Below are 13,729 nucleotides of genomic sequence, written 5' to 3'. Positions count from 1 at the left end.
AGACAACCTTCTCATTACAACCTATTTGCATTGTGCCTTAGATTGCACATTCTAGAAGATGCTGTTTCCATTCTGTTCCAGACAACAATGGTGAGCAGAATTTCACATAAGAAAAGTAACTGTAAAACTACAAACCCAAAGGGATGCAGGAGATGCATCAGCTTGAACTTCTCCCACTTTTCCTCTACATCATGGTTTACAAATTTGGCCACATCTCTTTTAAAAAGGCCCTACATGAAACAGAATTTACTCCAGCCATTTTCAAGCATTACATTTACACAGCACCTCTGATACTGCTGCCTTAAAGAGGAAGCACGGGTCTGCTCCACAACAAGCAACACATTCATTGTTTCCCAGAGCGAGAAAACTGGATCATAGAGAGTCATCTCTTGGATGAGTCTGAAAAGGCAAAACCCACTCCCAACAGAGAACAGCAGATCTGATCCTATCCACGCTCGCTGCTTTACTGAGGGATGGGGAGATTGATTCTATTTCCTTAGTTAGAACTAGTTACTTCTCTGGGAGCAAACACTATCAAAACGCATTCCTTCCATAAAGGGTGAGTCAAGACTAAGTTGGGGCAGCAAAATCCACACGCAAGTACTCCAAGAAACCCAGCTGCGTCAACGAGTTCCCCCAGGCTGACCCTTCTCCTCCACACATCCTGTCAGTGATGTACAGTTGCTTCATGGCCTCAAGACCAGCCAGTACAAACCCCAGCAGCATGGGGACAGGACCTAATCCTGCCCATCGCATCTGCAGCTCTTGGAACTCAAGTTACTCAACAACTTAACAGCATGAGGCCCCCTGACCATTCTCCTTAGTAAGGACTCTTTCAAACTCATAGCTAAGAAAGCAAGCCTACTTTAAAGATAACTATGTTTAGTGTGATTTAAAAAGTCACAACTTCAAAATATTAAGCACTATTCTGTGAAGTCCTCTAATGTGTAATACATATGGGAGTACAAAAACAGCAGCCAGCCCTCCTCAGCTCCACCTCTATGTGGGTTTGCCACCTCTGGTCACACATCTCCCCCTCTCATGGGCCCAGAGAAGAAGAGCAAGACTCAGCAGTTGTAACTGCATAAAATGGCAACATTCAAGTAAACACACTGGTTCAACAGTAGGCAGCCTGTAGTCCAAATGTAATTTACAGGGAGGAAAAGAAACACTTTACAGCAAGAACACTGGAGCCGGATGGTTCCTCCGCCTGCGCGTGAAGTGAATGCTGCTCAGAAAGGGCTCATCTCAAGAGTGCAATTATGCAAAGATAGAAGCTTTTCAAAAATAATTTAAAAACTCTGTATAACCTCCAGAACCTGTTGGATTTTAAAACCTAACTACAGACAGGCCGAGGGGTGCTCTAGTAGTGAGGAACCGCTCTAACCTCAGTGATTTAAGGCAAGCTGTTAGCAGGACTAGGACCTTCAGCCTCCTTTTACCTGGTGTCTCACACAGCCCCCATTCCCTTGACATACGTGCCTGTACAGATAGTGCAAGAGGTCACATCCCGAAAGCAGCCCCCAAACTGGAAGAAGAATCCTGTAGCAACAGTTGCTACAGCACAGCATCTGCTTGGGATCTGCAGTGACCATAACTGTGGTGTAGTTCTCTTTGGGGGAAGAACACAAAGGACACAGGTGTGTTCCATGACAGAGACACACCACCTGAACACACTAATGAGCACAACAGAGCCACTCTGGCACCTCCAATACACTTGAGAACACTCCAGCTTTGCTCATGTGTACGGGTTTTGTCCCGAGCAAGATTCTGACCTTGGGGATGAAAAGGATGCGTGCAGCCTCCTGCAGCTCCCATCTTTGCTGGGTGTTACAGGTCCAGTCCAACACAGAACAAAACACAGTCATTTCCAATTAAAAGAAAAATACACTCATGGCACTGCATCAGGTGGGTTCCTACAGTTTTCCAAGGGCAAAGGAAAAGGCTGATGGCTCCCTCTTGGGGAGCAGCTGCTCCATCTTCAATGTACTGTCAGTACAGGCAGCCCGACCAGGGGAGAGGGGGGGTGATGAAACCCCTGAGCCACATGCAGAGTAGCTCCCAGTTGGTCACTCTGTGGCACTCCAAAGCTAGCACCCAGGAGGACCAACACTTGTTTGCAGCTTGACTTGGCTCCCTTTCAAAGGGAGCATGCAGATTAAAAGCAGTTTACCAAAAAGGATGGCAGAGAGATAATACTTAACTCGGGTCAATTAAAACAGAGTACTCATCCAGGCATGAAATCCTGGGAAAGAAGGATGGTAACCTCAAACAATTCAAGTCTAAGAACAAGAGGTAGAGATACCTATGTACTTCATGGTGAAGGAGTTACAGCCTTCCGTCTTACAATCTCATGTATTTCACTGCAGTTGACAATATAAAACCAAAGCTGCAATCTCCAATAGTCCAGAGAGAAAATTTTAACACTGGTGGTTTTGTTTGCACACAACAAGATTTAAGCAGACACTCGGCTTTCAATACTTAATGGAGAAAACACGTAATGTTTTGCTGTATATTGAAACACTACCCTGAAGAGTTTTGAGTCTCAGGTTAAGCATCTTCCTTTTTAATACAAAAGGCTAAGTTCCCATGCACACGTTTTGAGCACAGTGAGCTCAAGGGAAGAATTGGGCGCCCAATTCACCAAAGGTCTTCTAAAAAAGGATCACACTGCAGAACACAAGGCTGCAAGACCCAGAAACTCACAATGACTATTATTTTCTGATGAATGGGAATGATGTAGTCTCAGCCAACAAATTACATCACGACTGAGGTGGCTGCTAAACTACGGGGTGTTTCTTTAACTTTGCTGGGCTTTATTTGGAAACAAGGATTAGAACTGTAAGGAAAATACTGGTGTTGTGTCAGGAAAATACTAAGGTCATCAGTCAGTGCATAGCCATGCCTGGGAACCGCGGGTGACAAGCTAGCTCTGGGATCCATGGGTTCTTCAGGCTCTGACAGACATGCAAGGAGTGAAAGAAAAGTCTCACAGGCAAAGCTGCTGCTGCCCCAGTGCTCTGAACCCTCACCCCAGAGCTACCCTGCCTGGGGTGGGCTGCATCTATGCGCAACCGGCCTCAAGTCACCCATCAGCAGAGCAGGGTGAGCTCGTTTCATACTCTTCAATGTACTGGCTGAAAAGCTATCATGGTTCAGAGGCTGATGCATGAGCAGATCTGCCGTGCCAGCCAGGGGCAGCCAGTGCTCAGCACACCCAACTGCCACAGGCTTCAGCTGTCCAGTTTTCTGCCACACCTCCATGTATTTTTCCTGTGGTTCTTTCACTACAATTGCACAGTATGAAAAAGCTATAATTCTCCATACAGAACAGCCCCAGCAGCACGTAAACTCACAATTCAGCATTCAATTCCAATTTCCTCAGTCACGTTTTATGGCCAGCTATGGGTGGAATCTTCCAAATCCGTACTTGAATCAATAGCCTTGACCTCAGCAATACTCACAAGTAAAAATTAGCACAACTGAGCCTCCAGTCATTCTGGGAGCCAAATTCTAAAGGTGTTGCAAACTATAATGTGGTGCAGGTGGTCAGTGTTTTATTACTAGGGACTGAAGTTTACAGGAGTTGTATTTCTTTGCCTATCAGGGAAGGCAGTAAGATGCCACAGAGTGTGGATGTCAGACCAGTTTTCCAGTACATTACTATAACTAACTATAGAGTATTCTATAGTTATTTACCCCAAGTTGCAGCAGGTTCACTACATGCATAAGGTTTCCTAACACATACTATAATTAAAATAAAGTTAAATAGTTGCAATGGTTCCAAGGATTTCATCAGCTGCTCACTACAGTCCTGTGCCTACACAATGAGGATTTAAAGTATAGAAAAAAATGAAGAGTGAAAGTATTTGGCCTGTTCCACAGATATTCACAGTTTAACCATTAAACAAGCATATCTTTAGAGGCTTCTCAGAGCCATGTAGAACTCCCACTCCCACACGGGAACACCAGCATTACAGAGTACAATCTGGTCTTGTTTAGGATCATACAATCACTAGGCAACCCAAGGGAAGGTCTGACTCCCTCTCTCCCTGTCAGCACTGCCAAAGAGTTGGATCTTCAGCTCCTGGTTCAGGAATATAAAACTGATACAGGTCTGGTCTGCATTCTGTAAATGGCAATTAAAACATTGAAGTTAGGCTAAAAATAAATGGTACTTTGCTAGATAGACCATTTGGCTATTTTTGCAAGTGTTCTACCCATTGGGTGGAGCTGCTCCTGCTAGGCTGAAAGCAGCAGAACAAGAGCAAGGCTGGCCTCATGTACATGGGACTTAAGTCACTGAGAATCAGGTCTTTTCCCTAAGAGGAAATAAGATTTTTTCCTTCCTCTATATTCACAACCACCATCTTTAAGAAGCTGTATTATGTCTGTTATACTAAAATGGCTCAGCCTTGATGTGCTTCAGATTGATTTCCTCACTGCTATCCACATTCAGGCCACAAGATAAGCACCAGCCTTAAAGCACTCCATCCCTTATCCTCTGGAGCTGCTGCAGTTTAGCACATGACTCAGTAGCAGCTGCTGCTGCCATGATTTGGTGTGTGTGTGCGTGCATGCACTGCCTATTCATCTGAATACTCAGTTTTCACACTCTGGACATTTTAAATTACCTTTAGAGGAAAAAAAACAGAGATGAACAAAGCATTTAATAGCTGAATGAGAAGTCTCAAACTTATAAATACAGTTTTCATTTAGTAAATCAGGCTCCATATGGAACTTCTGCTAACAAAGCAGCCTCTGTTGGGGAGCTTTTCTTTTTTTTAAACAACAGCACCAGCAAAAGTCTCACCATAAATTCAATTATAGCAGCACAAGTGCTTTGGCCTGCTTTGTTCACCGACTTGGAATAAGGTTTTGCTGCCAAACTGTGCTTAGGCCATGCTAGCTTGTAAGGTTATAATAGCAACAACAAAGCTTTGGGTGTATTTACCTGTAACACAGCAAGTTCGGGGCTCCCCTCCTGCAAAGGGACAGACTCAGCTGCACCTAGAACAACATTTGTTTTCTACAGCTTAATGCATGTCCCAGCAAGAGCTTGCAGAAGCAGCATGGACCAAACTCTCCTTTTATTAGATGAAAGAAATGCTATCTGTGGCTTGTGGGTTCGGTTTTTAACAGTTTTCAATACCCACATTTTGTTTGTGATTTATGATCTCAGACCCAAGCTATTGCATAGGCTGCACACCAGCAAAGCCAGTGACAGAATTCAGGCAGATCCTCCTCTCTCTGCTACCCGCTCTGGGGCACAGCAAACGTGCAAAGCATGCCACCCTGGAGCCAGTGACACGCTCATCACCTAAAATGTGGTTCCCTTTAACTTGAAAACCCTGGTATCACAAAAGCCATTAGATGCTATGGATGACTGTCCAGGCTGTGGTTTTGGTTTGGTTTTTTTTTGCCTGAAGCCATTCTATGATCCTGAAATGCAGCTCTGAAAATAAAAGGTGAGTAATGGAAATGTATCAAATTCATTAAGCCAGCACGTAGCTCTGCAGAAAGCCTTGGCAGCCATCCCTTTTACCAAAAGGTGTAAAAAAGTTGACATACTAAAATTAAAAAAGGTAGCATCAATAAGCAAAAAAAGTTTCAACCAGTGTTAATAAAACTCCCTTTAAGTCACAAGTTTCAACAGGCAAATAGTCCCAATACAGGCATTGTAAAATAATATATTGACTCCTATCCAAAGATTATCAAATCAGTCTAAAAATGACTCATCTACACTGTTGTCATTAAGAACACATTAAGAATTCACTTTGTCATCAGATGCCGATATAGTTGCTCCAGGAAGCGTGCAGTATTAACTGCGCCTTAGCAATTAAACAGAGGCTTTAAAAAATTGGTTCGTCAATATTAATGCAAAAGATAGTTCCTTACATAGAAGTACTGTGCTTGCCAGACAAGTAAGGTAATACTTTAGGTATAAATCAAACAAATTAAAGCAGAATTATACCACAGTTTTCCTTGAAGACTTAGGGTTTGTGTGTTGCTTCTGTCAATGTGTAGCAAACTTAAGAAGCAGAACCTTTGGTTCTTTTAGTCAAGTAAAAATAGTCTCATGTAGCCACAAAAATACAACTTCCAGAGAAAAATGGAAGTCCATCAAGAAGTCCACTTTCAATAAAACTGAGGTAGTACTGCTCTTTTATTGTGTGATGTGTAAGAGATTTAGGTACAAATCGTCATCTACCACTCAGTTGACTGACAGGTACAGTAATTTTATAAGACAATCCCAACATTTAGTTTGAAACTCCAAAAAAAAAAAAGAGGAATGATCTGGACTCATTCGCTAAGAGCTCAAATGGGGGTCAGCCGTATTACAAAAGGCTGTTGGTTTTGTTGGTTGGTTGGAACCTTATACCGGGGGATTAATGCATTTGTAGTTAACACTGCTGTTCATCTTGGTAGAAAACCTTAAAATTATTACAGCCTAAAATGTCAACAATGTAAACAGCACTACACACAGTACAGAACTGCCCTGACGGATGTGGTATGGAAAACTTAAATCTGGCACTGTATAATTTAGCAATGTTAATTTAACCTAATGAAAAAGATCTACATTGTGCAAGAAATATCAGATTTACTTATACTAATCTGAAGTCTTAAAAAAACAAAACAAAAATCAACCCCAAAATGCTTAACTTGGAGCCAGGGTCAAATATTTCAGGGCAAGAGTAAAAGGAATAACCAAAATTAAGAAAGTGCCTAAAACATGATACAGCATTTTAGAGCCCTTTCAAAGACAAGGCAGAAAAAGGTGTAAAGTAGAAAAATCTGGAGCCTTGGTAATTTCCAGAAACATCCAGAGTTTACATTTCATGAAGGGCAACAGGTTGCTTCCATCACTGCTGCTTCGATGCCGCTAAGTCTGTTCCACCTCTGTGTCCGAAGACAGAATGCATTTGGTTTCCTCTTCCTTTTTCCTTCGCTCCATTTCCCACTCCACAAAGGTATCGAAGAGACTCGGCCAGGCCTCATCCTCACTGTAGTTGCTAAGGTCCGGTCCAATCACCTGAGTAAAATTTAGAAACATGTTCCACGTGTCCCGGGAGATTCCCTTGATTCCTGAGGGGTTCTCGACTAGGAAGTGTAACCACTGGTCCAAAATAGGGGGCTTGTTTTGGGTGAAGACTAATTTCCAAAGGGCAATGGCTATTTCCCGATGTAGCGACCTCTGTCCTTCTTCAGAGTCCAGGCCAAACTGGAAGGTGAAACGATAGAGATCCTTGAATTTATCTTCCTGCTTGGCTTCGTTTAAGAGGCTGGGGAACCTTGCACAAATGCCATCAATGCTGTCCGCATTTATTGCTTTGCAGCCTTCAAAAAACTCCTTCCTATTAAGCAAGAGAAGAGAAATTAGTGTGAGCACTTCACCCTGACCTCACGTGCTTAACACTTCCCACCTCCATTCAGCTATGTCAAATCAGAAGAGGGTTGTCTGGGTAAGACAAGGCGTACTTTCAAGCCCACGTGGCACAAGGATTTTGTCAACGGAGCTGATGGAAAGAGACATATTTCCAGGAAGTTCCTCGTGGCCTGGGGAATCACATACACCCCTCATATCTGGTGGGTTCTGAAAGATTTTGCTGTCTGGCTTTCTGACGACTCGATACTACCACAATCCAGTGCCTTTCACATTAAAAAGTGAATAAAATCTACCACAGACGAAATATCAAATGTTTGACAACACCACATCTATGCACTGAATCAAGCTGATTTATACACTGTGCTTCAATATCGCCCATGTCTAAGCACCCATGCTCTGGGTGAGCTGCTCTCAAGGCACAGAGCAGTTCACTGGCAGCTCTCCTGTGTTTTTTTTATTGCCCTTCCAGCCTGCAAAATAAAAAGGGTGCCAAGAGCAATGGTCACTGAGGCACCTGCTGAGAATGGAAGACAGCATGGCCTAACAGAGCACAGGCTGCAAGGCAACGAGTAAACACTGCTTAAAGCACCAATGCTGTACTAATTAGCCTGCTAAAAATCTGACCAAGTGGGTAGATGGTAGCTCCGATTTCTCTAATGCTCATGAGCAAGTGTTATAACCAGCCAGTATCAACCAAAGCCAGCAGACTCTGACACAGTAAGGGCTGGAAGACAGGAGATGGGGCAGCACTTAGGAGAACAAAAGACAACATTGCTTTCCTTGATGAAAGAAGTCAAGCAGCACCAGTCAGTGTACCCTTGAACAAAGGCAGCCTCTCACCACTAGATTTTCCCTCTCCAAGAAAATCAAAATGACGTTAATAAAACTCACGGTGGTTGTGCAGAACCACAGACACTACCTGCAATTCACATTAGCAAATACCTGTCCCATCAGCAGTCATTAAATCCACATTTGCGTTCCAGAGTAACTCACCCATTTGACACCCTGCCACGTCCACATAGACTCTGAAGATGTTGGAAAAGCTGTGTTCAGTGCACAGCAAAGGCTTGCTTCAAGGCTCAGAACACCAAAGTAATTTTGAAAGTTATAAGCTGAGTAAAAATAGGAAGCATTACTCAAAATAAAAGATTCCTTCTCTCTCAGGAAGTCCCTGTAGGAAATCTTGCTCTTACCTGGATATCGACAATCAAGCTGGGGAAGGCTGCTGTAGTTTTGGAGGGGTTTTTGTTTCATTTTTTGCTTTTTATTGATAAGTTTTAGTCATTCTGTTTCCTGAAGGATCACACATGCTATCGGCCAACTGACTGACCCCCTTGTCCAGGACAGACAGCACTTTAAATACCAGTCACTTGTCAGCCAGTATGAAATAGCTACAAGTGTCAAAACCCTTGCGATTTCCTTCCCTCTCTATACTTCAACAGGATTATTCTTGGAAAAAGACACCAAGTGTAACACTGGTTGGGCAGGAACAGTTCTTTGGAAGCAGTCTGTCATTCTTTTACAGGATGAGAACAGAGCTGGTAGCAATTATTAAGGAATCTCACATTACTTTAAAGCAAAAATCAATTTTTGTGTCCAATCTCATCACTAAATAATGCTGGAAACAGTAAAATTGGTTTTGGTAAATCAAGAATAAATTCGTATCTACAGAAGTTCATTACACTGTTCATGCATAATGTCCAAAACCACTTTTGATTCTGAAACCCACTGTGAGGGGAAAGGGAAAAGAGGACAATACAAAGCTTACCTTCTCAGCAGTAGGAATTAATGTGATCAAAATGCTAGTGTTAGAAAAAATAGGTAAGTGAAGCTAATGAGGCTGCCGCTCCAACACACAGATGACAGGATATACTTTAACATAGGAAAATAATTACAAGTTCTACAAGAACTAACCTTGTAAATTTGCACATGGTAGCAGCCTGGAATTTCCAAGCCAAAACTAGCACTTTAAATTCAGTGGGATCAACACAGAGGTCATTGCAAAATCGTTCCATTCCTTCTTCCAGTATGGCATCTTCCCGTTCATCCTTGTATCTCCTAAATAACTCCCCAATCCTTTGGAGTGAAGATTCCTCTGCGCTGGTAACAGGGTCTTTCTTTATATCTCCAGAAAACGTTGAAGGCTGACTGGACTCCACAGCAGCGTCCGCTTTCTTTGTCCCATTCACAAGTATATCTCCTGGAGACTTCCCACAAGCTGAACCATGGTCATCTTTGTGGACTGCACTTCTTTTACTGTGCGACTTGCTGCCGGATTCCCTTTCCCCATTTTTGCTGCCAAGGGTAGAAGAAGGATTCTTGCACTTCGTGACACACTGGCCCATGATGTTGCAAGCCCAGCTTCTAGAGCAGTCCCCTTACCGTCGGACACCCTCGCAGCTGCTCTTCAACACATCTCACCATGCCATTAGCGGTAGTCAACTGACCTGAAAAGCAGTTTCAGAGTAAAATTGCTGTTTTTTCCACAAAGAATATTATAAGTATTGAATGTGGGATAACATTCACCAGTAAGAGACCGACTCCAGGATATTTAAGTTTTGCGTACTGAAAAGGAGCAGTGTACAGAAGGTTGGCATATGCCATAAATTTCAGGCAATTTCAGGCTGTTTTACCTAGAAATCAATGCAGCTCACTCAGTGGCTGCAGTATACTAACGGGTCCTAATAAAGGAAATTCCTAAAATTCTTACTGTAACATAGGTTACAAAGAGGTTGATTCATGTACAGGCTTCATCAAGACAGACTACTCTAACCCAGAAATATTCTAAAGGAAATGGTTTTTAAAAGTATACCCACATTTCATATATAGAATATAACACACTGAAACAAAGTAAGGGGGGAGGAGGCAGGGGGAGGGAGGGTGGAGACACTGATGGGACAACCTGGCAGAGTTAAGCATTAGACTGTATCTTCAGCAAATGGGGAAAAAAGGGGTTTTTTTTTGGGGGGGTTGGGTTTGGTTTTAATTAGGGGGGAAGATGGGGGAACAACAACAAGCGGGGCAGGGATGATGGGAGTTGTGGGTTTGTTTGGGTTTTTTTAAACTGAGTCTGTAATCTAGATTTTTTATTCTTAACACACACACACACACACAGGGTGTCTGCAGAAAGGTGCAACACTCACTTCCCATGCAAGCTAGCATTTAGGAATTATTCATTGTTTCAAGTGGGTTCCTCCCTTCAGGCAAGGAGACAGACAGAGGGAGGGGGCCTTTGTAATGAATCTCTTTTCAGACAGACACCCATGCAGATAAGAAGCAGCAATTCCAGTTCAGTTAAAAAAAAAAAAAAATTAAAATGCCAAATGATATCATCATTTTCTGTTTTTATAAATCATAATGTTAAAGTCCTGCATATTTGGAAATGAAATTTTACCCACAGAAAAGGTTTCTTAAAAGATCCCTGTTAAAACCAAGCTAACACTCTGACACTATCCTATCAGCATGCAGCCACGCCATGGACAGTCCATTTCTCAGAAACATCAACTCCAAGAAAGCAATTGCTTATCATATTCCTCCTTTACCCACTTATTTGCATTTCATCTCTGCTGTCAGTTAGGCAAAAGCCTCGAACATAAGAATTGGATTTGCCTTGTCTTTGTTTACTGCTCCCAGGTTACAGAATTAGAACAAGAAAGGAGATTAAAATTAAAAATGAAAAAATAAAACAGACTTCAGGTTTTCCATATTCTTCTGAGATCAAACCCCTGTTTTAACCTCTAAATCAACTTGGAACAGCAGCACCAAGTGCAGATGAATTCTCCAGATACTAAGACTACAAACATCAATTTTCTCTCAGCCATCATATCCGCTTTGTGAAAACAGCATGTATGCAGTTTCATGAGCAAAGAAAAAGTATTTTTTGCCAAGATGCTGGTTTCAACTACCTGGCTTCCCCTCCCCGATTCCTCTTCTTAAGCCCATAACCCACAAAACTAACAAAAACCTAGTTTTAAGCAGCAGAAGAAACAAATATTTGGTATATCCCGTCATCAGACTGCTTTAACCATGAACTTTGCAGCATCACTTTTATAAGCAAGTAAAGTTCAATTTAATGTGTGTGTGTATTCAAGAATAATTTCTTATTCATTTGTATTTTAAAGGATTCATTAAAATATGCATTTCCACATAAACAACCCAAAAATCAATTTCATCAGTTGCTAGTACTTCACAGCTCTTTGTGAATTGCAGAGTACAGCCTGGTACTGGTTCCTGTGCTGCCACGTGTCTGAGCAACAGCATCTTCTCCAGTCTATACCATTTCTTCATTACACCAAAACAACCAGGATATTATTAGGTGCTGTAAATTACTGCTTAGAGATTAACTCCCTGATACTAGCCTTCTTTTATTCTCCCCTTTAATCAGAATTCAAATGCTCCATCTACATTAATCCTTGTTCTTCCATCAGTTTCTCCAAGGCAGCTAGCACTGCTTTGGCTAAGTTTTCTTTTAGACGGAAGCATGCAAGTAAAGGGACAGAATGAAGAAATCCTGAGTAAAAAACACAGTAGAATTTAAACTAGAGTAAGCTAGTTCATGAAGCTTTCTGCTCAAACACGTAACAGCAATTATTAGCTGTTGGGGATTCAGAAAAAGCTTTTCCCTATGAACAGGCTAAAGAATAGCTGCCTATTAGTGAAATGTACTATTCTTTAAAATAGCTGGTAGCAGTCAAATCACACACGGCATAATGGACAGAGATTAATCCAATTCACTTCAGGAATTCCCATTTTAAAGTTAAAAAGACAGTTTGCAAGACTAACTTACATACTCTGCCCCTAAGTTTTCCTAATGCAAGCAATTCATGCTGTCATGTTTCCTAAGCAACGGCTTGTATCAATGATGATCTAACTTTTGAGTCTACAAAGTGACATCACCAATCTGATGAAACAGATGGGGTTTATTGTCATTTGCTGTCATGAAAAGACAACACTACAGTACACAGAGGGAAGGTCAGCCAGCATTATTAAGCACCTGTATGTGAGGAAGTGTCCCAGCAGCTGTTTCCAAAAACCACTCGAGAGAACAACAACATTAACCCATAGAGTGCAAGTTAACCACATCCCCTGCAGCATACCCCTCTAACAAGCATGTTTCTGTACTTTAGCCTACTTGCCTTACAAGTAACTGGCTGCTGCTCCTGAACAGCCATGGCCTGGGCTCTGCAAGCACTGCTCTTCCCTGCAGTAACAGAGTTCTTTCCTCCTCTCTGCCGAGGAGGCTTTCAGAGCACAATCCTACTCATTGGGAACAAACACTATAGAAGATACTGAAGTACAGTTGCTGCAATTCCTCACTTTTCTGCTACATGAAACTTGATGCCATGTGCCAGATACTTTGAAGCATTCTACCCCAAAAATAGCAAAACCTGCTTAAAAAAAAATAAAGGTCAAACTGCATCCGCTGGCAGCTTGTGCATGCATCTGGTTTTGTAAGAGAAAAATCTTCTGGCGCTCCATCAGTTACCCTCTTATAAAATGCCTTCCCTGAGCTGGATCCACTTCACTTACTAGTCACCTCCGCTTCCTACATGACTCAGGTTTCAAGGCTTGAAAGGAACAAGAGCTTGGAAGGAGATAGAAACAAGTGGGAGAAGTCGGCCCTTTTGTTAAGGGAGGCTGGAGAGAGGATCCAGTTGCAGCATCAGGAGCTGCATGGAACTCAGCGTTCAAGGAATATGAAAAAGCACTCTCAGAAAAGTGAACAAAGCAACTCATTTAGCTGCAAAGCAAAACAAACATCATGTCTAGGTCATGCTGACTGCAACTAAGTGAGAACAAGGATGTGCAGAGCTATTTCTCCCAGCTGGATCAGGAACTACAAGTATAAAGTTCTCGTGTACCCAAAGGTTATACTGGATTGGTGACAGAACACTAATTCCCAAACGGATCATGTCCCAGGAGCAAAACTACTGTAACAGTACAACATGAACTGTGAGACACAAATGCAGTGCTCACCACTAGCTTTGCCACTCTGCAAAAAAAGATCAAAATTGAGGGCTAAGGTTGGAACGTACTTAGTGCTACAGGATACAGTACTCCCAAAGAGTTACTCAGACAAGCATTGAGCAATAACCTACAGTAAATATGAATCACCAAGAAGCCCATGAGGCCATCTTCCACATAACAGGAACTGCAAAGCAGAGATCAACAATGATGCTCTCTGCTCCTTTCTAGAAGGGAAGGAAAAGGAGAGCCTCCATCTAAGAACAAAGGATGTGTAGAACTATATTGCCCAATAATTAAACATAAAACCTAGAGAAGATTGGAAAGACCTTGCTAATGCTTGGTGGGCCTTTTTGGTTTGCTTGTTGGGTTGGGGGT

The 13,729-nt window shown here is 42.3% G+C and overlaps 1 protein-coding gene across 5 annotated transcripts in view; it reads right to left on the bottom strand.

Moving 5' to 3' along the window:
- Positions 1–6,148: 6,148 nt before the first annotated feature.
- DCUN1D3 (defective in cullin neddylation 1 domain containing 3) overlaps positions 6,149–13,729 on the bottom strand; it is a 19,200-nt gene continuing 11,619 nt past the window's right edge. For all 5 annotated transcript variants that reach the window (XM_080620052.1, XM_080620054.1, XM_080620055.1 and 2 more), the window contains 2 exons: positions 9,302–9,834; positions 6,149–7,355 (listed from right to left, as the gene is read on the bottom strand). In XM_080620052.1, the coding sequence (XP_080476178.1) occupies positions 6,884–7,355; positions 9,302–9,732 (903 nt within the window). In that variant the 5' untranslated portion in view covers positions 9,733–9,834 and the 3' untranslated portion in view covers positions 6,149–6,883. The remainder of the gene's footprint in view (positions 7,356–9,301; positions 9,835–13,729) is intronic.

Source organism: Psittacula echo (genome assembly GCF_963264785.1).
Source record: "Psittacula echo genome assembly, chromosome: 5".
NCBI classification, from domain to species: domain Eukaryota; kingdom Metazoa; phylum Chordata; class Aves; order Psittaciformes; family Psittacidae; genus Psittacula; species Psittacula echo.
This window is presented reverse-complemented; position numbering and strand designations above follow the sequence as displayed.